At 42.4% G+C, this 26,057-nt stretch overlaps 1 protein-coding gene across 1 annotated transcript in view; it reads left to right on the top strand.

Moving 5' to 3' along the window:
- The window catches only part of camkmt (calmodulin-lysine N-methyltransferase), a 97,858-nt gene that overhangs the window by 69,874 nt on the left and 1,927 nt on the right, over positions 1-26,057 (top strand). The window contains exons 7-11 of the mRNA XM_072437102.1: positions 5,256-5,322; positions 11,441-11,515; positions 18,529-18,592; positions 20,069-20,200; positions 25,412-26,057. The exon at positions 25,412-26,057 is cut by the window's right edge and continues 1,927 nt beyond it. Coding sequence (XP_072293203.1) covers positions 5,256-5,322; positions 11,441-11,515; positions 18,529-18,592; positions 20,069-20,200; positions 25,412-25,510 — 437 coding nt within the window. The 3' untranslated portion in view covers positions 25,511-26,057. The remainder of the gene's footprint in view (positions 1-5,255; positions 5,323-11,440; positions 11,516-18,528; positions 18,593-20,068; positions 20,201-25,411) is intronic.

Raw genomic sequence — 26,057 nt, 5'->3', positions numbered from 1 at the left:
ATTCAAAGAGTCACGGTGTCTGTGCGGCAAAGCCGCACATTTTGCCAAGAATTCAAAATAAAATAGCTTTTTGATGGTAAAACAAAGGGGAGAAGATGTGACAGTGTCACAGATTCAGCAGTAGGCGTAATAAAAGGACAATTGGGGCGCGTTAGCGCCCCCTCCTCTTGCGGTGTGGCGGCGGTGTGGCGACGGCGTGGCGAGGGCCGATCATTGCCGCTTGCGGCTATATTTAGGCCCGAGCGCCACAAGCTGGCGAGAGGCCTATTAATCTCGTAAGGCCGTGCGAAGCACGGCGGCGAAAGTGCGCACGTAGTGCGCACGAAATCGAGCGCGAAGCGCTCGCCCACTTCCAAACACTCACTAACGCACTCCTCCACTCATGCACGCCCCGTGCATACTAATTAGTTGTAGGAAAATGGAACATTACCGTTGTAAACGGGCGAAGCCCGTGCAAAAGTTCGCACTAAACGAGCACTTTACATTGGGATGACGACCGCGAAGCGGTCGTCATCCCCATATAAAGCACTCATTTGCGCTAAGTAGCTCACGAATACGTTCCCCATCTCTTGCATGTTCCGTGCATATAAGCATGTAATGCAAAAATTGAACATTATTACTGTATAGAGGGCCAAAAACACAAAGTGGGCGGAGCCCACTCAAAATTAACGAAAGTACCCGTCAGTGACCAGGGACCCACACCATGAGGTAGGAAAGCGCGAGCGCTTTCCGAAAATGTATAGTTTATGATATTTGAAAAATGGGAAACATTGTTTTCGCATCGGAATATTATTCTTTCTTTCTTCTTCTTCTTCTTCTTCTCGGGACCAACCCCCCTATTTTTCACCCAGTGAACATTGACGAAAAGTCACAAAAATTTGCACGCCTCTAAAAATCGTGCCTCTCTACATTCTGGCTATTTCCCTTTTCTAAAATAAAAAAAATTGGCGCGTCAGCGCCCCCAAATGTACCAAAAATGCATTGAGAGATGGGAAATGACCCAAAAAAAATCTGATCGTAGAATCATGAAATTTGGCGCAGAGGTAGATGGTGACAAGAGAAGTAAAAAATATTATTACGGCAACGCCGTCCGCCCAACCAAATGTCGGCCATATTGCTTCAAAAATGGCTAAACATGACTTCGGAGTTTTTCCAAACGTCGTACTTTTACGAACTCCTCCCAGGGCGTTGGCCCTAAAAAGCTGAAATTTGGTGAAAATGCTACTGAGGAGTGGGACATCAAAAGTTATCCAAATTACATTGATACCTCTCACGGTCTCTGTGCGGCGAAGCCGCAAACTGTAGCTAGAATTTCAGAAATCTCCCATATTTAAAATTTCGGCCGTTTGCGCAGATAAAGTCCGAATTGCGTCAAATTAGAATCAGTTGTTAAACTCTTTGCCCTAAACCTACTTGAAGTGAAATAAATTCATTTGGCGCCACAGCGCCCCCTACAGATTTTATATGGAGGTTAAATGTTTAGTTATGTTTAGCGTAATAAAAGGACAATTGGGGCGCGTTAGCGCCCCCTCCTCTTGCGGCGTGGCGGCGGTGTGGCGGCGGCGTGGCGAGGGCCGATCATTGCCGCTTGCGGCTATATTTTTTTATTATTTTTCTTGTTCTTCTGCTTTTTGAGCTCTAATTTGACCCCCTGAACATGCTCAAAAACTCACCAAACTTTGCCCAAAATTCAGAATCGGCGAAAAATTTGATTTTTTCTGGGCTATTTTTTTTTTTCATTAAAAAATGGCGCGACAGCGCCACCGACAAAAGTCAAAATACATTGCGCCTATGGGAGACGCCCCGAGGTCAACTTTGGCGTAAAGCTACGAAATTTGGGACACGCATTCCTCTCGTGAGGAAAAAAAAAAAAATATTGTTGTGGCCACGCCCCCAGACTTACCCTATGGCCGCCATCTTCCTTTGAAAATGAAAACACGCGGTGTTAGCCATTTTGTTCACGTCAAACTTTGACGAACTCCTCCAAGGGCGTTTTGCCAACCAACCTCAAAATCGGCGGACGTCCTCTGGACAAGTGGGGCATCTAAAGTTATCCAATTTTTTGAGATACCTTTACCGGTCTGTGTGCGGCGCAGCCGCAAAGTTGGACAACTTATTTTGGAATATTGCAGATCTAAAAATTGCTCCCATTTGATCAAAACGAGTCCGATTAGGACCAAATTTGAATCAGTTGTTAAACTTTCAAGTTTGGACCAGTTTATGATGACAAAATTTAAATGGGCGCGATAGCGCCCCCTACAGAGTTGCCTTTGAGTGAACATTGATGGACAAAAACTGGTTTTACACAAATGTTCTAAACTTTGCCCAAAATTCTATTTTGGGGTCCCGAGCAAAAGGCCAATCAATCTTATGCCTCAATTTTTACGGCGTAGTCGTAGCCATGACGGAAACCTCCCATGTTATCCCTATGGGAAAATTGCTAAATCTCTCGAATATCCACATTTTTCTGTTTCACACTTTAACGAACTCCTCCTAGGGCGTTTTGCCCACCAACCTCAAAATCGGTGTACGTCCCCTAGACAAGTGGGGCATCTAAAGTTATCCAAATTTTAAGGATAACTTTTACGGTCTCTGTGCGACGGAGCCGCAAACTTTTCCCTGAATTCTGACTATTTGGCCTTCAGAGTGGCCTATAAACAATAGAGTTTTTCCAAATGACATTATATTTTGCACAAAATTCTAATTTGCAATCCTGATCATAAAAGTATGAGAGCCAAAGTCATATTTTGTACGGCGTAACCGTAACGATGACAGAAACATCCCATGATATCCTTATGGGAAAATCGTTGAATTGCTCAAATCACCACATTTTTACGCTTCAAACTTTAACAAACTCCTCCGTGGGCAATAGCTCGATCAAGCTTTACTTTGGGAAATATCATCTACACAAGCGGTGCATCAAAAGTTATCCATATTTTTATTCCAAGTGCTACGGTCTCTGTGCGGCGGCGCAGCAAATTTGACTGACACTTGTGTTGATTTGCACTGGATTGGCCATGTCCAATAAGGGGGCCATCTTTATCAAGTCGAAAGCGCAGAGTCGGAAGGCCGCTTGCGGCTTTAATATTCTTTCTTTCTTCTTCTTTCTTTCTTTCTTCTCGGGACCAACCCCCCTATTTTTCACCCAGTGAACATTGACGAAAAGTCGCAAAAATTTGCACACCTCTAAAAATCGTGCCTCTCTACATTCTGGCTATTTCCCTTTTCTAAAATAAAAAAAATGGCGCGTCAGAGCCCCCAAATGTACCAAAAATGCATTGAGAGATAGGAAATGACCCAAAAAAAATCTGATCGTAGAATCATGAAATTTGGCGCAGAGGTAGATGGTGACAAGAGAAGTAAAAAATATTAGTACGGCAACGCCGTCCGCCCAACCAAATGTCGACCATATTGGTTCAAAAATGGCTAAGCATGACTCGGGAGTTTTTCCAAATGTCGTACTTTTACGAACTCCTCCCAGGGCGTTGGCTCTAAAAAGCTGAAATTTGGTGAAAATGGTTCTGAGGAGTGGGACATCAAAAGTTATTCAAATTACATTGATACCTGTCACGGTCTCTGAGCGGCGAAGCCGCAAACTTTAGCTAGAATTTCAGAAATCTCCCAAGTCCGAATTGCGTCAAATTAGAATCAGTTGTTAAACTCTTTGCCCTAAACCTACTTGAAGTGAAATAAATTAATTTGGCGCCACAGCGCCCCCTACAGATTTTATATGGAGGTTAAATGTTTAGTTTTGCGAAATTATATGAAATTTGACACGCAACTCAATTTTGGCATCCCCATCAAAAAAGTCAATGAGACCCAGGTCATAATTGTTATGGCGTTGCCGTAGCGATGACCAAAACCTCCCACGTTATTCCAATGGGGAAATCGCCAGAACATGTTTACACTTTTTACTTTCACAAACTCCTCCCAGGGTGTTAGCCCTATTAACCTGAAATTTGGTGAGACTCATCTTCAGGGGTGGACCATCAAAAGGTATCCACATTTTTATTCAAAAAGTCACGGTCTCTGTGCGGCAAAGCCGCACATTTTGCCAAGAATTCGAAATAAAATAGCTTTTTGATGGTAAAACAAATGGGAGAAGATGTGACAGCGTCACAGATTCAGTAGTAGGCGTAATAAAAGGACCATTGGGGCGCGTTAGCGCCCCCTCCTCTTGCGGCGTGGCGGTGTAGCGGCGGCGGGGTGGCGAGGGCCGATCATTGCCGCTTGCGGCTTTAATTATTCTTGTTCTCTAATGTTCGATAACGTCCCAGACTCTTTCCTGTATGTGCTCTGCTTCACTCCACTGTTTGCGTCCACTCCACTGACCTCTTCGCCCAGTGGTGTGCATGTGATGAGATTATCGTAAGCTACTCTGCTCTTCGCCCTGTCATCTTATTCTTAATACACCAATGCACAGGTGTCCAGCATGCAAGTTATGGGTTCAAAATGTCCTCTAATTTCATCATACTCATTGTTAATGCATTTAGTTCTTATAGCACTTTAAATCAGTATCTCTCATATTTATCAACTAATCCATCCTTCCCCCTCGTTCCTCTTTTCTCCTTCCAATCTCTATTCTTTACGATTGGATTTGTCTGCAGCTCTTTGGCGGCTTTAAAGACAAGGAAATCCTAATTGAATTGCTTTGCGACTCCACAAGCCAAGTGTATTAATAGACAACTTGACATCAATCGGCCTGGCTTTGTGCTCGCTCATTGGTGTGTGTGTGTGTGAGGTGGTCAGTGTAACTTTGTGCATGTGGTGGTTAAAAGCCTCTTCATTGATGCATCATGAGGCTTCTGTGATCTTCTCCTGCAGGCCTCCTCTGCACCTCCCTGGAGATCTGCCCTGCGGCTCACTCGAGCTACTGAAGTCATACTGCTGTTTCTTTATCCATCTCTTGGCTGTCGTTTTACCTTTTTCTTCTCAACCGATTGCATACTATCTTTGAATTTCCAGCACCAAATCTACTGTTATTTGACGTGTGCAGCTGATCTTATGTAGTCATTGTTGTCATTGCAGTGAAAAGAAAACCTGTTCTTTGCTTTAATGATTCTCTCGCAACAATACAGTATACGAGAGTGACTACATAACAAACAAATACAACCCATTGAATAGACGTTTACAAAGATCATTTATAACCCGGACTATCAATCCTTTTGTATTTCTATTCATGCATTTATTTTTCACAACAGGTTTGTAATGTGTTAGTTTGTCATTGTTTGCATATCCTTGACTGCCTGTAACAGATGTGCGGGAGCTGGTGGAGAGAAATCGGCAAGCTGGAGTCTTCAGCTCAACAAGTGTGTCTGCCAAGTAAGACTGACTCCTCTGCAGACGGCAGCTGCACAACATGTTAGATTTGACTTTTTGTGAACAAATATATATTTTAATGGACCAAAAAGCCAAAGTAGTAGTTGGAGGACGCAGAAAGAATGGAAACCTTTCTCTTTGTAAGTTAGATTGACAGACCACATAATTGCCCCCTTCACAAGTCAAAATGTCCTCATTTCATAAATATCAAATCACATGCAAACACAATGAAAACACAATTGTCAGTCAATGTTTCACTCTTACAACCTTAACGACCAAAGCTGTAAAGTAAAAAGTGAAATTGGCTGACTTGTAAACAAGGGCAGGGCAAGCACAGCATGGAGCATTGCTGCTACCTATGTGGTGGCCTGAATGTGCATTAGAAATGGAGAAGGCCAAAATAGTACTGGTAGTTGTAAGACGGGAATTAATGAACCACTGTCTCCGTTTATTGAGGGGAGAAATGGCAGAATGAGCATAAACCCTTTATCTGTTACAGTGCAGGACCACAACTACATACAACTATTATTATGTATTATTTATTATTATGCACTTTTGTTTGCTTGAGTGATTATAGGGCATTTCAACACTTTCTTGAACATAACATTTTAAGTTACTACTTGATAAAAATTAAATAATGTTACTAGGTAAAACATACAAACAAACAAGGCTAAAATGAGTGATAACACTGTTTTTCCCTTCAACTTATGTGCTTGAAATAAAAGGCCTCCATGGTATCCAGCCTGAATATACGTGTACAGACTCAATCAACCAATTCCTTTCCTTTGATAGGAAGTCCTCATGTGGAACTTATCTATATACACAAAGTGGGTCTGAAATGTCATTTGGTTTGTCCACTACCCCCTCCGCTCTCTCTCTCTTGTTCTCCTGCTCATATTTACATGAGGGCGAAGATGAAGTGAAAAAGTAAACGTATAATTAGGCTACATTACTTTGATTGTTTTCTTTTCAGATTATGCCTGCTGTCATGTGCGCCAGGCGAGAGAGGGCGAAGGGCACGATATGATTGGACGAGAGGAGTGGGATGGGGAGGGGCGAGCGAGGGGGTGTCGCGCTCCTGCTGCGATTGGAGATTGTGTTTCTTGCGAGGCTAATGTTTTGTTTACTGAGTGTTAATAATGTCTAATTAATAATCCTCCAGTCGTCCTGACACTCTAAGAAGGGAAAATGGTGTGGAAGGAAGCAATGAAGGGGGTAAAAAGGCGCTAAGAGGGGGGGGGCAGGTGGGATTGGGGAGGGGGGAGGGGGAGGTCTGCTTGAGAGGTGGCTGAGGCTCTGTGCATAGTATAAATGTCAAGTGTCATGTCAGATGCTCCCTGGACTCACCTCAGACACGACATATCTCCTTCGGCACTGCTTTCTCCGATTTTCCACCCAGGCAGAAAAACAGTAAGGGTCACGTCGTGCAGTCATGTGCTCTTTTATGGACAGTTTTTGACTTCCCCATATATAATAATTTACTCAATATTAAAGGCATGAGAATAGAATAAAGATATTTGCTATACTGGAATAAAAACCAAGTCTATAAAACAATAAAGGTGTAACTTTTCTGATGGAGGGTCCACAAACTGTTTTTCTCCATGGAGATGTATTTTGCTTTGCCCGGAATGTTCCACAGTATGGCTTTTAGTATCTCAAGAGACAAGCAGGTGATACCACCAGTTACAGATCAGATCTATGGAGAGCCGAGTACTCTCACTGTAAGAATGCATGTTTTATTTATTTTTCCATCCATCCATCCATCCATCCATTTTCTACCGCTTTTTTAATTTATAGAAAAACAAATGCCGGTAATGAATTGAAGATTATTATTGTTATGAATTGAAGAGGTTATTTTAAGGCCATACTGTGGAACATTCCAGGCAATACAATGACATCTCCATGGAAGCAAGAATGTGGTGGACCCTCCACCAGAAAAAGGGTTGTTACATTTTTGCTGCTGCAAAAAGCACAGTAAATACTCAACATGTAGAAAAAATACAATGTGTTATTAATATTATTTCAAGTGTGCAAAAGTCAAACATATCTTCCCCCGGTTTGGTGAATGTTTAATTCTTGTGAGTGTATCACTGGACACCATTACATACGTCATAAGGCGCTGGTACAGCTGGCAGCCCGGTGTAAACGCTCTCTCTTCTTTCTCACACTTATTGTGCTTTATCTCCTATATTTTGTAAATATAATTAGTATATTTTTCTATTTTACTGTACGATAGGGACATGCGCTGGAATAGTTTTTTAATTCAACTGTTTTTGACTTTTTTCGGCTGGATTTGAGCGTTTTTCGTTGCGTTCGTTGTGTTGTTGTGACGTGAGCTAGCTCCGAGCGAGCCCACCAGCCCCCCCCCGCGCCCTCCGGCCGCGCTAAAGTACGGCGTGTCGTCGGTACACGTTTATATACACGTTTATATGAAAGAGGAACTTCACGAACGATCGGGACACGCACTGTAATCGCTTTAAATTAACTTGTTTTGACTTTATTCGGCTGGATTGAGTGTTTTCGTCGTGTCGTTGCGATGTGTCTTGGCTCTGAGACCCCCGGCTCCGGCCCCGCCCCCCGGCCGGCGCCGTACCGCGTTTACACAAAGGAGGAACTCATGAAACTGCGGAGAACAGTCGTCTTACCCGGAGATCGCCACGTTATCCCGGCGGACATCCTAAGGAAAACGCAACGAGGCAGACGGGCTGGACGTAAACTCCGAGAGAAGAGCGGGACAAACAGGAAGTCGGTTCCCGCCGTAGTCATGGGTAACGTGAGGTCCCTTCAAAATAAAATGACGGAAATAGCGAGCCTCATGCGGTCCCAGAGGATTTATAGGGACAGCAGCGTCTTGATTTTCACAGAGACCTGGTTAACAGCAGAAATGCCAGACTCTATTGTAGGTTTGGACAATTTTCATCTGCTGCGGGCGGACAGAACGAGAGAATGCTTGAAGAAAAGAGGTGGAGGTCTGGCGGTGTATGTGAACACGAGCTGGTCCAAACCCGAACACTGCACAGTGAGGGAGCAGCTATGTAACAAGGATATTGAACTATTGGCTATTGGCATGAGGCCATATTATCTGCCCCGGGAGTTCTCACATGTGATTTTGATCGCAGTCTATGTGGCCCCGTCTGCCAATGCTGAAAATGCTTGTGAAGCACTGCTCTCCTGCACTTGTAGGCTGCAAACACAGCATCCACAGGCACTCTTCCTCATCTCTGGTGACTTTAACCACGCTTCTCCCTCTTCTGTTCTACCAACATACACCCAGTATGTTACCTGCCCCACCAGAGAGAATAGAACATTGGATTTGTTTTTTGCCAACACCAAGGAGGCTTATTCTTCTTCCCCCCTCCCTCCCCTGGGCAGCTCGGACCACAACCTTGTACATCTGAGGCCTGTGTATGAACCCATCGTGCGCAGGCAGCCTGTGGTGTCCCGTGAGGTGAGGATGTGGTCTGCTGAGAGCGAGGAGGCTCTGAGGGACTGCACCACTGTCTGGACTGAGCTTTATGACCCACATGGGGAGGACATCAACACCATCACAGAGTGCATCACGGACTACATCAACTTCTGTTTTGAGAACATTGTTCCCTCCCGGACGGTGCGGTTTTTTCCAAACAACAAGCCATGGATTAACCGTGAACTGAAGGCTCTGCTGAAGGAGAAGAAGAGAGCCTTCAGGTCAGGGAACAAGGAGGAGCTGAGGACTGTGCAGAAGGAGCTGAGGAGGAAGATCAGGCAGGCTGAGGCCGGCTACAAGAGGAGGATGGAGGAGCAGCTGCAGCAAAAGAACATTCAGGGAGTGTGGAGGAGCCTGAAAACCATCTCGGGCTTCAAAATCCCCCCTGCCCAGACAGAGGGGGATCTACAGTGGGTGAATGATTTAAATGCTCACTTCTTGAGGTTTGATCGGTCACCCGCCCCTCCCCCTGCACAGCTGCATGCTCCCTCTTCCACAGCTGGACAATGCCCTGCATCTGTTCCTCTTCGCTTATCTGCCCCGGACCATCAGCTCCCCACTTCGCCTGGACTCACCCATCCCCCCAGCACACGGTCCCCCTGCCAACCACTGACTGTCACAGCAGCACAGGTGAGGAGTGAGCTGAAGAGGATTAAAGTGAGGAAGGCAGCAGGACCTGATGGCATCAGCCCCAGGCTCCTTAAGTCCTGCGCAGATGAACTGTGTGGAGTTGTGGAGCATGTCTTCAACATGAGCCTGAAGCTGAGGGTGGTACCACAGGTCTGGAAGACCTCCTGTCTGGTACCTGTGCCTAAGACACCGCGCCCCAAAGACCTCAACAGCTTCAGGCCAGTGGCTCTCACGTCCCACCTGATGAAGACACTGGAGCGGCTAGTCCTGGACCACCTCCGCTCCACCGTGAGCTCAGCCATGGACCCGCTGCAGTTTGCATATCGGCCTGGCATCGGAGTGGAGGACGCCGTCATCTCCCTGCTGCACCGCTCTCTCTCTCACCTGGAAAAGCCTGGCAGCTCTGTGAGGATTCTGTTCTTCGATCTTTCCAGCGCCTTCAACACCATCCAGCCGCTGCTCCTGAGGGACAAGCTGGAGACGGCTGGTGTGGAGTATGACCTGGCAGAGTGGATCCTGGACTACCTCACAGACCAACCCCAGTTTGTGAGAGCCCGGAACTGTGTGTCTGACACTCCGACCTGCAGTGTGGGGGCGCCCCAGGGCACTGTCCTCGCGCCCTTTCTCTTCACCCTTTACACTGCAGACTTCAGACATGACATGGACAGCTGTGTCCTGCAGAAGTTCTCTGACGACTCTGCCATCATCGGACTCATCACGGACGACGATGACGCGGAGTACAGAGGACTGGCGCAGGACTTTGTGGACTGGTGTCAGCGGAACCACCTCCTCATCAACGCGGGGAAGACCAAGGAGATGGTGGTGGATTTCCGCAGACGCCACCCCACTGCCCCCTCACCGGTGAACATCCAGGGACGGGACATTGAGAGAGTGGACTCATACAAGTACCTGGGTGTTCATCTGAACCACAAACTGGACTGGACTCATAACACAGACGCACTGTACAGGAAGAGCCAGAGTCGGCTCTACCTCCTGAGGAGACTCAGGTCTTTTGGAGTGACAGGGCCACTCCTGAAGACCTTCTACGACTCTGTGGTGGCATCAGCCCTCCTATATGGTGTGGCCTGCTGGAGCAGCAGCATCACAGAGAGGGAGAGGAGGAAGCTGGACAGAGTCATCAAGAAGTCCAGCTCCGTCCTGGGCTGTGCTCTGGACTCGGTGCAGGAGGTGGGGGACAGGAGGGTCCTGGCTAGATTCACATCTATGCTGGACCATGAGTGTCACCCCCTGCAGGACACTCTGTCCGCTCTGGAGAGCAGCTTCAGTGAGAGACTGATCCACCCTCGCTGTGTGAGGGAAAGGTTCCGTAGGTCTTTCCTTCCTGCTGCTGTCAGACTTTATAACAAAAACTGTTAGTACTGAACACTCGCAATACTGACCTAACCATGTGCAATTCTGTCATATGTGCAATTGCTGTTGGAATTCATGTGCAATTCATGTGCAATTACTATGAAATTCATGTGCAATCTATGTGCTGTCGTGACACATATTCATGTGCAATTACTGTCGGGATCACATGCAATGGTATTTATGTATTTATTTATTCATTTGTCTATGGGAGTTTTTATTTATTTATAGGAGATCTTCTACTGAAAGTGTTTTTCAGACTTCCTATAAGTGATCTGTTCTGTTCTTCTGTATCTACCTCTGTATCTACCTGCGTTGCACCAATGAAATTTCCCCATGTGGGACAATAAAGGAATATCTTATCTTATCTTATCTTTATAGTATATACCGGTATAGCTTGTCAAAGGCTTCACTAACTGTGCTTATGAAAACTAAACTATAGATTTGCAAAATTGAATGGCCAAAATTGAATGTTTAAAAAGACACATTTAATATCTTATTGCTCAACATCCTTTAGCGAGGTTGATCAAAGTGTTTGTTTGTTTTTTTTAAAGTTGGAATGTTGTCTAATTGTTGTCAGAAATGTAAATATTTAATTTCAGCTCAACTACACTTTTTCCTTGCCAACAAAACTATATCTGATCTTTGTGCCAACAGGGTCCTGAGATGGGACTGTGATTCAGACATCTCACCAGTGGAGGGTCACTTTGATGTGGTCATGTGCGCCGACTGGTATGTTTCAAATGTAACCTGGTCAACGCTCTTGTTACATTTTAGTGACAGTTGCAGCCTTGTCTCTACAAGTTACTGGACTCCTGCCTCACACACACACACACACACACACACACACACATACACACACACACACACACACACAGACACACACAGACACACACAGACACACACAAGCATAGATGCATATGCTCTGGTGCCCACGTGCCTCCATTTTACACTAAATTGCCTCGTTTTCATGCTTGGTGTGCCAGCAAATGGATGACTTAGGCAAATTGCAAATAATTGCGCCTTGACAAGGAAGGGGACACACTAAGATAAAAGAAAGAGTTGAGGGAGGAAGAAGGGAGGAGTAGAAATGGAGATGGAAATGGAGCGATAGAGCAACATAAACATAACAATTAGCTCGCGCACATTGAAATGTAGATCTTGGCCAATCTCAAAGTAAATCTTGTCCAATTGCTCATGTTGCAAGTGGGATTGAATTCATCAAGATGGCTTAGTGCACTCTGCCCAATCTAAGAAAGAACGAGTGTGAAACACAGTCAGTGAACTTGACTCGAGTTGATGATTTGATGGCTTCAATTCTGCCTCATGATTTATTTTGGACATTTAATCGGAACGTTTCAAATTTTAAAGTAATAAACGGATGTAGATGCTTCTAAGTTTCAGCAATAGCCAACTTTTCACGTTGTTCACAGTTGTAGGTTTTAGAAGAAGTTTGTGATTTTCATGGACCAGTTCATTGTAGAGGGTGCTTGGAGGGATATAGTTATGTAATATTTGTTACGTTTGTTACGACCCAAGTTTCTGCTCTGGGTGATGAGATGTGAAGTTTTATCCCCCTTATAAACAAAAACATTAACTTAATATGTAAAGTTTAAACTCATTGTCATAAACCTCAGTAAATGCAAATTAAAAGTAAGTATTCTGGTACTCCAACTTCTCTGTCATATACATACAAAAGCCATGTGCTGTGCACTGTATATGCTGTTTGAACTGTAGTTGTAATTATACATTTTGAACAGCAATGTTTCACCTGTGACACAGATGTAACCCGAGTTACTAAAAGTCCACCTTACACCAACAACAATACAATTAATGTTCCTACTGAATATGTAATTTCCACAAGCTGCAGAATAAATGCATATTCGTTTAACAAACAATGACCAGAACCATTTTAGTGTGTCTGTGTGTGTGCTTCAGTAAGTGCATTGGCATTAGCAAAACACAGTTATCATTATGATAATGTCATGGTCATTACATGTAATAGCCAGATACAAGAACTGGAAAAAGAGCTTGAGCGGGCAGCTAATAGACAGCGGTTTCACTCTAGAAGTCTACTGACATTATATAAAATGTACAAACATATATATTTATTGTATATAATGGTAAAATAAGTATATAACAAATGAAATACCAATAGCCTGCAGCCAAAATTGATCGTACAAATCCATTATTATAAATGACGTTGTCTATTTGAATTTGTCTTATATTGTTCTTGTGAAATTCTGTCTGTTCCCACCTATTTTATATGTTACATACATTAAATCTGAGGCATATATGAAAAAGAAGCTTTCATATATGGTTCTGTAGTTTGTGAAGCAGTAGGGGGTGGGGCCGTAATAATTGCAGCGGTGACAGTTTTAGAGTGATGGCTGACCGATTAGTGAGCGCATCTTTCGTGATGATCACCTGTAAAAAGGTCAACAACACGGCCCCCTCTTGGATTAATTATAGCTCCTACTGCTCCTAGTGTAGCCACCGCTGCGAGGAGACGAGAGAAGAACAGAGGAGACTGGAAGGAAGACGCAGGGAATTTGGGAATAGCAAAGTAAATTGTTCAATCCAAGAGTAGCTGGAGCCATTAAATCAGTTATTTAAGTGCCTTAAAGTGTTAAAGTGGTACTTTTATTTTTATTTTTAAAAAATGAAATAAACATAAAACACAGCACAATACCAGAGAGTGAAAATCTAAATAAGAAGAACACAAATAGACATCAACTAAACAGCAAAAGAAACAAAATCAAATGTGTCCATTTCCAAATTAAGTCCAAATGTCAATTATGTTACTATGTCAGTCTGCCAAAAGTACGTTCCAAAGGTATCCATATATGGTGCCCATGGTTCTAAAATTGAGTGGGATGTCAATGTCAAAAACAGTCCTGTTTCTCCAAGCCAAAGGATTCTTTCAACATATCAAAGTTTTTAATTAGATTTTCTTTCACAATATGGAAAAATATTTTTATACTTTTTGCAATCCAGACCTTGCATCTCAGGTGGGAGCTGTTTGGTGCGAAACCTTGGTCATAAGCCAACCAGTTTAGGATTTTACCAACTTTGTTTGATTTGTATGTTTTGATCAGCTCTACTCCCAGTAGGGCCTGTATAGAAACCTCCGGCATCACATTACTCTCAATATTTTTTTTATTGCGCTTCATATTCTGGGTCACACTAGTACAGCAACGCTCTGATTTGAGCTGAATAAAGTCATTTTGAAAGTTGAACCTCATACCTCAAACCTTCTTTTTCTTTTAATACCAGTAGTTGTAGAGTTTTAAATCAGAACTATGCCCAAATATTTAAGAGATTTGCCATTGAAATGGATAGGTCTCTCTGAAAGTCAAGGGGGGGCACCAGTTAGAGAGAATTGGGTTTTTTTGTACATTCCGTTTTTGGAAGAAAATGCATCACATTAGGTATGGAAGGTCTCTGGTTTGGTCAAATATAATAGGACATCATCTGCGTAGCTGGCAATGTTATGTTCTGTCCCCTCATTTGTAATACCATTAATTGTTTTTGATATTTTTGGCCCAATATATTTGTCTAATATATTGGGCCAATGGTTGCAAAGCAAACAAGAGGGGGACACAGACACAGCCCTGCCTCACCTCTCTTTCCATCGTAAAGAACCCCAATTTGTTATGCTGCATTTCACTTAACATGAGGGCCAGCTGTTGTAGAGTTATGTCCTCTCGTCTGTCCACCCAGCGGGGCCCCAGGGACAAGGCTAGTCTTATTGGCGGGGTTAACATTCATTAGCATCATTAGTTTGTGAGAGGGTCTGTTTTCTGTTAGCTTTGATTGTTTAGCTCCTGAAGCTTTACCTTTCTTGTTCTTTCCGTATTTACTTATCTCCCAAAGCAATTTGCTCCTCGTCTTTTGGGTTTCTGTGGGGCAAACAAATATTTTAAAGGCAATTGTCGGCAGAACGTCGTAGTAGTGTAGCTAGTCACGTGTGTGCCATACCCGAAAGTGGTACTTTTCCTCTTTCATTCTCATTTTAAAAGATCGAAGACCAGCCTATATAGAAAATAGGATTATACTGGTATATGCTAAATACTGCGAATATAGTATATCATTTAATCTACCTTAACTGTGTGCATAACCGATTCTTATCATATTTAATATGGATTGCTGTAGCTTACACACAAACGCCAGGCAAGTTTGGCTAAGATTTGTTAACAATCTATTTTCAATCTGTTGCATACTGGAGAAAGCATAATGGGAAGAGTTTGGTCCCAACATGTCAATGTAGGTTTGGAACCACAAAACTGAAAACCTACTGAAATGTAGACGCACCAACTTGTGTGTTTTGTTTTAGTCTACACTGATCAAAATTAACTGTATCAAAATGAACAAAGTAAGGGAAAGGGAAGATGCACATACAGTATAGAGAGCAGATTGAGACGTGTGACAACCTCTTAAAATGCAGAATATGTCAACATTAACATTACCTATCTCTTGGAAAAATGCAGATGACTCCGAGTTAGAGGTCAGAAATGTGGAGAGATGAGATCATTAGAATGTATGATTTTAAAGTCCTTTGTTTGATTTGAGCCCCTGCCCCACCTCAAGTCCTTCACCTCCCCCCTGTTGGACCCCTTGCAGTTTGCCTACAGAGCAAACAGGTCTGTCATCCACCTGGCACTCCACTTAATCCTGCAGCATCTGGACTCCCCGGGAACCTACACCATCCTCCTGCTCTGCTCCAGGACAAGCTCAACGTGCCTGACTCCACCTGCAGGTGGATCACTGACTTCCTCACGGATCGGCAATGAGTGTGGCTGGGGAAGAATGTCTCAGTCACTCGGACTATCAGCACAGGAGCTCCACAGGGCTATGTACTTTCTCCTCTGCTCTTCTCCATGTACACAAACTGCTGCATCTTCAGCCACGACTTCATATAAATTAAGATGTTTGCGGACGACACCACACTCATCGGGCTCATCTCGGACGGGGATGAGTCTTTCTACAGGAGGGAGGTGGTCCGGCTGGTGTCCTGGTGCAGCGGTAACAACCTGGAGCTCAATGCCCAGAAGACAATGGAGATCATGGACTTCAGGAAAGTCATAGCGCCCCAGCATCATTCTGATTCTGTTTAGATATTTTTTTAAAAACTTAAACTGAAATAGGTACGATATGTATCGGTAAGTGCAGTGCCATTTTATGGAACATTCCAGGAAAACCAATCTCCAGAGACCGTTGGCAGTTGTTTGTTTTGTATTCATTTTAAATGCAGCGACTCATATTGTTTCAGCGGCGACTCTTCATTAACTCCATTACTTTACTGTGGTTGGGTTGTTTTGGAATAGTTTGTCAGTATTTTTTATTTTATATAGAACTTTATACATACAGCCTTTCAGCAAATTATGCTGAAACAAAGACAGTGTTGTTAAATGACTTTGTACGGGCTGGGATAAATGATGTCATTGTTTCGCTTCTATTGCGTGACAGCCGTGATGATCATATGTGTGTAAGCAGATAAATATAGTCGTCATGGTCACTTGCAGACACACTCTGTCATGACCTCTGACCCTTGACCAGACTGAAGGGGCCATCCTGGGTGGGAGGGGTCAGACCGAGACAATAGGACTGTGCACGGCGAGAGGCACCAGTGGGGACCTAAAAAGGATACACCACTCAATTTTAGACTCTATAAATCTTGTGAGTGGTCTGTCAATGAAGTGTGATTGACAGTGTTCAATGATGTCATATTGTTCTAGGCCAGTATTGGATAAAATCATATATTATAGATTTTGTTATTACCGAACTCACAGCGACCTCACCGCAGCTGCCCTTTACATGACTCTGTGTCCTTCCTTTGGCCTATATGTCTGTGATTGTATGAATGTGTTGGGCCTCCACCCGACTTGCCCACTTCCTTGTTTTGCTTCACCAGCCACTTTTCCGTCTACTAATATCTGTGACAAACAAAACAAAACAAACGCCTCTCACCTTTCAAGTTAAATAAACCCCTGACTCGGACAATCCTTCAAGAATAATAAACATTTAGTGCTTAAACTGCATAGACCTAACCAATGGATGCGATGGCAAATGCGATCAGGGAGGATTTTGGGTAAAGCTCATAGGTCACCGTTGGAAAGTTATATGCAGATTGCCTCTTTGATTGTGGAACGGATGTAGCAGATTATGTCAAATCTGCTCGGCATTGTTGCATTTTAGTCAAATTACTGCACTCTCATCTGTGATAATAGGTGCACACATGGACACCAGCTTCATAATGGATTGAAATGTGGCGCGGTGGCCATAGAGACAGGTGTTACTTTGTTCCCAGTGATTAGAGATGAGGCTGAAAGACTTTGTGGATTTGTGTGGATCCCCAGCCCATTGAACACCTATTGTTGGTAATAGAATGTTTTATTGATTTATTTGGAGATCCTTTAGCAACCCACCTTTACTGTTATCACCTGTGTTTATTTGTCAGGCCACACGTGCGAAGGGTTACAATAGTTTTACAATGCTCAGTGCTTTAAAAAAAAAACAGGTATTGTCTACAGTGGTTTTGCCCTTTTTAAAAACTTTATATAATATCCGGGCAGGTAATATCACGCTCACATAGAGATGTTAAGGTATTGGTTATTAGTCAGAATATAATCGTGAGAGCTAAAAAAATATAATCGTGACCATTTTAGAAGCAAAATTATGTATTTAAATTCAATCTATTGTTTGAAAAATGCATCTAAAGGTAAAGTACTTTTTATCTGTTTTCTTTTTGTCACATTAACTTTATATTGTCATTCAGAAAGTTAGAATTTTTCAAGCTGGTCACAAACTTGAGGACTAGTAACGTGTTAGACATAAAATAAGATTACAAAAAATAAAATTATATAAAATACAATCTGGGAATAAAAGAAAATTTAAATTGTTAAAGGTGGTTTGGACGATTTTTTCAGCAAATATTTTATCATTTTTCCTCGTGGCGTGGATAAATCATTTGTCCTGCCACGTATCAATCATAAAACGCACCTACCGCTCACCTGCAGCCGCGTCAGGCTCGTGCCCACGTTTCCGCGTGCCTAAGCGCATGGATCTATCATAATATAGTTCCCTCAGTGTACGGGGCAAAATGAAGACGGAGAAAGACAGTTCAAGCTGACGCAGAAGTGGACAGAAATCTACGGGAGACGAGAGATGCGATGCACTCCAATGCGCTAATAAACAAACGCACGTGTGTGTTGTATCAGTCCGCACGGGGGAGTGCGCATGCGCGCTTCCGCCTGCGTTCTCAAATCGCCGAAAAATCGTCCATTGCGCCTTTAACCCGCTGTTGTAATGGTTTCAGTAATAAATAATTGTTATATTGTGTTTTTTTTTTCTCACAATAACATTAAAAGTTGATATTGTGACATCTTTACTCTCACATTTGAAGGAAAAACTGCTCACTTTGTTAAACACATATGCCATTCTTGTATTCCCTTAAACTCCAGCCTTTTTACCACATTGAACTGATCAGGTAAACGATTGTTTGTTGAAGCGGATGCTATCTTTGCTGTTCTTGCTTTGCATTCTTCCTAGAGCCGAGTTGAATCCACCTGAAAACTCCTACGTAAACAGAAAAGAGACCATCTTATTGATGCAAATTGTTTTTCCCCTCTTCGTGCTGTTGGTGGATTTAGTTGTAAACAAAGCAAAATAAATAGGTTGAGGTTTATCTGCTGCTGCCATCGTAAGTGCGCATTCTAACCGGGCTACCTCGTTTTTCCACACAGTTTGTTCCTGGACCAGTACAGAGCCAGCCTGGTTGATGCTATAAGGAGATTGCTGCAGCCCAAAGTAAGTATGCAGACTCCATACATCTAAGCCTGCTCTTCTCAATCATAATTAGACCCTGCCCACAACCCTATGCACATTAATTGGCGGACAGGATTAATATCATGTAATGCTTTAATGCTTATTATGAGCAACTTGAATGCGGCGCTCTGATCCGCGGCCGACTCTCCTTCATCATAAATCCAAGGCGACTTCTCCCTTTTGGCCCCGCGATAAGACCCCACGCTGCGACAGCCAAAGCAAATGGGGAAAAGGCAGAAAGGCGAGGAAAGATAGGGCTGAGATTTTCCCATTCATGTGAGAGAACGAGGGGGAGAGAGGGTGTGTTTAACCATACAGAACTACAGAGCCGACTGACATGGGATTTTATTTATGGAAAGGAGAAGAAAACAAGTGACAAGCTAATTGTAAAGGATGGTATAGCTCATTCTTCATATTTCAATATACTGTCTTGCTCAAGTGACTCAATGGCTGCTATTCCTATAGTTTATTATAATTTATAATGTTATTAATTTTGTTGTGATTATGTAAGGTTTTCCAAGATTTTTCAGGTTTTTACATATTACCGTGTTTTTTTAAAAATGGGAATACTGTTATTTTTATGTGCTTCTAGTGCATGTAATCATGAAGGTTTGCATATGGCTATACCTCTTGACCTTCACATTTCAACAGATTGGGGCTGTGATGTGCGTTTTGTCATTTTTTTCCATAAGACCACAGTGTAAATGCCTGAGCAGCTGTTGTGTGAGGACTAACCTGACATGTGGCCATTGTTGTACATGTGTGTGTTAAGTCTCACCTCATGTTTGCGTCTATTTAATCCACGACAGATAAATCCACAGCTAATATGATTTAACTGCGGACCAAAAGACCGCCACAACCATAACAAGCTTTGGCAAATATTTAATATTCTGCTAAGCTGATTTAACAAATAACAAAGCAATTAATTCTCCTTTTAATGGCACTAATTTGTTGTTTTTGACAGAGGTGGATCATATGGTGAATCCTCTAATCAGCTGATTTTACTGCCAGGACTTTTGTTGTGTTGGTTAAAGGGGAGGTGTACAGATGAAAACTCATCTGTCGGAGGCGATCCTACTGTTCCCACTGGATTTGTGAGCCTTGAGCTTTGTTGTGCTAGTGTCTATCTACCACACACACTCATGCCTCGTCTTTCTATTTAATTAAAAAAGCAAGTATGATCAAAATATGAAATGAAACCAAAAGCTGCAGGATTTCAAAGAAACTTAAAACCTGTTGCTAATCCTCTTTGTCTGTCGCCTGTGATGTAGCATATGTCTCACAACGATCATGCCCACTCCTACTCTGTTGTGTTTTCATTTCAATGCTGGATTAGATTAAGAGCATTTTCATCTCAAATATCAGAAATATGAAAAGCACAATGACACATTCTAAGTCTACTCTCATTTTGTTTTAATACAAACGCATAGATGTATTTTTCTTGTTTGTTGTCTTCAGGGCACAGCACTGGTCTTCGCTCCGCGCAGAGGTCAAACTCTTGCTCTTTTCTGTGACCTGGCCCAGCAGGCTGGACTGTTCATCTCTCAACACCAGCAGTATGACCACTATGTCTGGGACATGCACTTGAAGGTGAATTATTCCACTTTTTGTTGTTGTTACTACTACTGCTGAAGCAGAATATACAAGAATCCAGCCCTCGAAAACATGCTACTTTCTGAGGCCTCAAATAATACCACATGATACATGAACACACTTCAAAAAGAAATATAGCACCTTGTAAAATATAAAGCTCCCTTTTGTGTGTTCCGAAAAGAAAACCTTAATCCTAACAAAGAGACCAGCCTCAAACACAGGCGTCAGGTAACAGTCTCATTGGAAAAGTGTTTAATTTTAACAAGCGCTGTGCTGAATACTGTAATACATAACTGTCTAAACTGTTCCAGTGCAGCAAAAGGAAGAAAACAAAAACCCTTGTAAAGAAGAAAAGGATACAGAAGTGGCACAGCTGTGGAACAAAGTGGTGCACATATATCTCACTTAAACACACAATTCAAATAAATAAAAATCACCTTTTCTTTTTGGAGACAATAAATATCAAATCAGACTTCTTGAATCTTCATTGATCCAGTTCTAAAGCAGAAGAAAACTATAAAGGGAAACATATAGTTAGTCAACAGACCAATACATCCAATCTGCTGCTTTGCTATATGCCACTATGAAGAAGCGTTGCTTATCAGTTCTGCAGTTTTGAGCCAATGGACTAGTTTCTACTATAATATGTGCAATGAGCAAAATGTAACAGGTGTAGGTGTATGTAAGGGGTCTAGACTGTAGAACTGTCTTCCCATCTGCTGTGGTTAGGCCAGAGCTGCTCATATAATGTTTGAAAGATGATGTTGTAATGTTTTGAAATCTTTAGGGATTAAAAACCCTTTAACCCCTATGTGCAGGTGCTGAAAATGAGCACTTATGTTATAAGACTTTAAAAAATACATTTGGTTCAGCCCAATGTAATTGTCTATATTGAATAAATAAATCAAAAACTGAAAAAAGCATATGTCCTTTTTAAGCATTTATATAAGACCCTGAGTTTTAATTGTACAGGTGAGATAGCAATTTTCTGAGCACTCAAGTTTTGAATAAAAAACAATGCAGGAATCAATCAAAATACAACTCAATCAACAAAGTTTCATGAAATGTTAATTTTGTATTATGTTACAACACAAATTGTCACTCAGAGCTGTTGAGTGACCTCATAACACCATATACCAAAAACAAACCTAAAACATAATCGGGGCCATTATTACTTATTTATATATTCATAAAAACAAATTAAGATGAATAGTTTCCTTTTGCACAGTTTTGTTATGGTTCAGGTTGCGCAATATATCGATATTGTCATATATCGGACTTCTTGGCAATACGTGTATTGATACAGAGATGTGTATCCTGAAATGGCCATGTTCTACACTTCTGAACCTACAAACTGCTGCATCAAGGCCGAATCTGAGGAGCTGAATATTTGACTTCATCAAAGGACAGTTGAATTCTGCTATTGAGGATGAATGTTGTTATTCTGGAAGGTTCTTAAGTATTTTCTGCTTATCTTCCAATGAACAACCTCTGTGTGTGTATGAATATAAGACACGCATTAAACCAAGGTCCCACCACGCCCCTCCTCAGACTCAAACCTCACTCAGATGCTTGGCTCCATACAACACAGAAATGGGGCTACTGATATCACAGCAAAACATACCGAAGATTAGCACCACACACAGCTCGTCTTTCTAGACAAGGGACACAATGTATAGAAGAACGTGTAGGGGTCACTCTCAGTTATTCGTGCGCATTGATTTTAATACATATGATCTAAATATTGCCCTTTACTCTCAATTTGTATAGATTTTATTCAAAAGTAAAATATTCCATTAAATATAAAAGTTGTGTTGCATGTTTATTGCATAATTTCATACTGGAGATCAGTACCGTTGATCCTTCTGATTCAGTGCATTGAACAGGTTTCACTGAACCGCCACATCTTTGTTCTGGCTTGGAAATTTAAAGGCGTATCAAATTTTGAGAACTCAAGCGGACGCACAAAAAAAACCTCTTGCCACACGTACGTTTGTTTATTAGCGCGACGGATCGAATCGCATCTCTCGTCTCCGTAGATTTCTGTCTCTTCTGAATCAGCTCGACAGTCAGTCCTGTACACTAAGGGAACTATATTATGATAGATCAATGCGCTTAGACACAGGGAAACATGCTGCTCTTTTGGGGACGAGCCACACGCGGCTGCAGGTGAGCGGTAGGTGCGTTCTATGATTGATACGTGGCAGGACTAATCGGCTGTCCACGCCACGAGGAAATAAGACTCAGATTTGGGACAAAAAATCGTCCATTCCACCATTAATATCAAGTCTAATTCACACAAAAAAAATTTGATCTTAAGGTTATGATGGTAGAAAATGTTCAAATGTACAGTAAATATAACTATTTATGGTAATCTGTACCAATTAAGCAGGGCCCAACAAAAATTGGTGTGAGGGCTGAATTTGGTACTCGGCCCATAGGTTGGACACCTCTAGTCTAGAATGTCTATAATTTAATATTGAGCTGAAAATGTCATAGATTTTGCCTTTTAATTGGAAATATCTCTGTAATTATTGTATATTAAACTAAAACTGGCACAAAGTTCAATGTCTTCTGTCGGCATGATGAACACAATTGAAATTATTTTGAGCCAATCTTTAGCAAATGATTGGGTTTGACATTTGTGGATCATGTTTGGATATTTCTTTCAAAAACTGGACATCTCTTGTAGAGTCATACAGGTCTCCGCCCTCCATCGGGAATCATGACTTGTATGACACAACACAATCTATATTCTCATTCTTTTTACTCTGTCAAATCTAATGGTGGAACACAGTTCTATCCCTTAAAATGTAACCATTGTTTTTAGTCATTTTGTAGCCTTTGACAGGAGCCCTCCAGAAGGACTCCCAGCTGCAGACTGGCCTAACACGCTGCTGTGTAATAAACCTGAGAGTGTGTGCGCTGGGACGGGCAGACAAGGCCGGCCCGTTATCCTCTTATCCCCACTGTTGTGGAATAGAGAGGCAAGCAGCTGGAGGGACTGCAAGCAGCCTGATAATGCCAGTGCTATTTTCTAACCCACCTTCTTAATCTTGTTACTCAAATGGTTGTGAAGAGAGAGTCATGAATTTTAATTTCTCCCAAAATACACACTGGGGCCTGAATGTGCTGCTCCCTGCTTGGTACCTACTCCTACCTCGCCCCTCCTTCCTTCTTTGCTATCTTCCCATTCCCAACATCACAACCCACTTGGCTATTTATTCAAGCTTGTCCGTCTATCCCTTCCCCTCCTCATCGCTCCATGCAGCTCAATCCCGGATCCTCTGTTTCCTAATCCTGCCGAGAAAGACCCCAGACATCCGGTTTCATCCCTGCCTCCCTCGTCTCCCAAAAAGCCCCCGCATACTCGCTCATTTTCTACCTTGTTCACTTTCTCTTCTCCAGCCCACCTTAAGTGCACAAGCAAAATTAACACGGGGGAAAATGTGGAAAAGAGAAATACAAGGACACAGAAGCCAGCACGGAAAGTGGCAATAAAATAAATGACTTGCACCTTGGCAAGAGGGGAGAGAAGAAAAGATTTTCAGGGCAGTGGGGCGGGGGGTCGAGTTGAGAGCCGATTTAGCCAGCCACCCATGAAGCTGATTAGGCAGCCTGCGATCAGGAGGAACAGCTTTGCTTGTTAAACTTTTCACCTCTACGAGCTCTCAGCCCTCACTGTGTTAAAGCACCCCCAGCTCTCTCTCTCTCCCTCTCTCCCTCTCTCTCTCTCTCTCTCTCTCTCTCTCTCTCTCTCTCTCTCTCTCTCTCTCTCCCTCTCTCTCCCTCTCTCTCCCTCTCCCGTGTCTTCCCCTCCACCTGCGTCTTCCCCTCCACCCGCCACTTCCTCACTCCTTCCGCCTGGTAGGATTTGAATGTGAAAGCTGTCTGCGCACCTCACGGCAGCCTTTGGAGCAGAGGGCCAGTGCAGCTGCAGCGTGCACACCCCAGCGGCCCCCTGCTCTCTGTTCTTTAGGCCGGCCCAGTTCTCAGGGGGGTCAGAGGTTCAACTATCGGCCAGAGCCTGCAGGGATGGCTGCGTGGAGATAACGCACATGAAGGGGAGAGGGCAGAAGGGGAACGCACCCAGAGTTTGTTTGTAGCAAAAACTACTAAAAGCAGATAGCTTGAATGTGTAGCGATAGCTGTAATATGGCTTTAAGTACGCTACACCCATTTCTGCTCATTTAATTTATTCATTGTTATTGATGCTAGTGTGAAAAAATAATTTAATTTAAATACCAAAATAATTCTATTACTTGTACTATCTGTAAGTGACTAAAAATGTGAACTGTACCCCTTTTTTAAGAACAAAAAACAAAAACATTACAATCTTTTACTGACAGAATTGAGCTGTAAATATTGAAATGGAAAAAGTTTCAAAAGGTGTGGTGTTGTGGGCTTGTTTATGAAGAAACAAAAGTAAAGTTGTTAAGCTGCAATAATATAAACATTAGACTTGCATATAGAATTGGGCGATATTTACGAAAATGAATGCATGAATATCTCTTTTTTTGTTCTGATAACAATATTAAAACAATATTATGTCAATACAACAAGCAAACTTATTAGTTGAGGTTTAATGAAGACAACCGAGAAATGTCTGAACAATTATATTATATACTCAATATTCAAATTTGAACAACATTCTTTTTTAATTTTATTTTTATTTTCCTGATTTTCCCGTAGGCTTTATTGGCAGTAAAGTACAGAGTGAAATGGGGGATGAGAGAGAAGGAAGGACATGCAGTAAAGTCATGGTTGTGATGTACTTGGAGCCTGACATACGTGTGCAATGCCTTAACAGCTCGACCACTGTGAACAATATTCACAATATTATCTAGATTTCTGGCTGACATTGCTCAGTGAACCTTCGAGGTGAAATCTGGGGTCAGTCTGAGTCTGTGCTTGTTAAGGAAAAACATTCTCCTCTCCCGTCTCATTCTCATCACACACATTCACACACATTCACACAGGCAGTTACACTCATCGTTTGGCCTGATGCTTCATGAGCTGATCATCTGCTCTGCCCAAACTGCCAAGTGTGCTTAAGAGGGCATGAGCTGGGCACCACCTGATCACCAACTACTACTTGGATTTGGAGTTCCTACAACCCAACAAAAGTCTTATCATGTGTGTTTATGTATGATCTTGATATAGAGGAATGTAGCATGTTTAATATTGTGTTTTTCTGCTTGATTTCAGATGTTGAAAGAAGGAAAAGAAGCCTATGATGAGAACATCCACTACCCCCTGCTCCTCACATTGACCAAAGGACCCCAAACTGTCAGCCATTTCAAGTAAACACAAACATCCACGTCTCACAAAACCAGTGGGATATTTCTCATTTTGATCTTAGTAAACAAGACCAGTTGATCTTAAAACCATGTTATGAGAGTGAATAACCAAAACAACTATTCTGATAATTGAAATACTGAAAGGCTCTTGGATAAATATTCCAAAAATAAAAATTTTGGTGGGCTGAGACTGAAAGAAAACATAGAGATTATCAAGTAACAACAAATGACACGGTTTGGATGAATTTGTGACATCAAAATGGCTGCTTACTAAAGGTCAGACGTGTTACAGATGCCCATGACCTCTTCAAAGTACTGTCTTTATCCTTAGTAAGTTTTACCAATGAAACTGTGGCACCGGAATGATTGTGTTTACAGTTCACAGCCATATGTAGGTCTATCTAACGAAATGAGAGAAAGAATACGAACGCTAATGGAGCCGACCGTCCTGTGGTATTGTTTGTTGTTGACAGAAAATCCTGTGTAATACTGTGTAAAGTGTGCAGTACAAAATCCACACAACCTACTTTTAGCATCCATTGTTTTAGCTCGTT

The sequence above is a fragment of the Eucyclogobius newberryi genome, unplaced genomic scaffold, assembly GCF_026437365.1.
Source record: "Eucyclogobius newberryi isolate DKJ021-1_F unplaced genomic scaffold, fEucNew1.0.hap1 SCAF_8, whole genome shotgun sequence".
NCBI lineage: Eukaryota > Metazoa > Chordata > Actinopteri > Gobiiformes > Gobiidae > Eucyclogobius > Eucyclogobius newberryi.
This window is presented reverse-complemented; position numbering and strand designations above follow the sequence as displayed.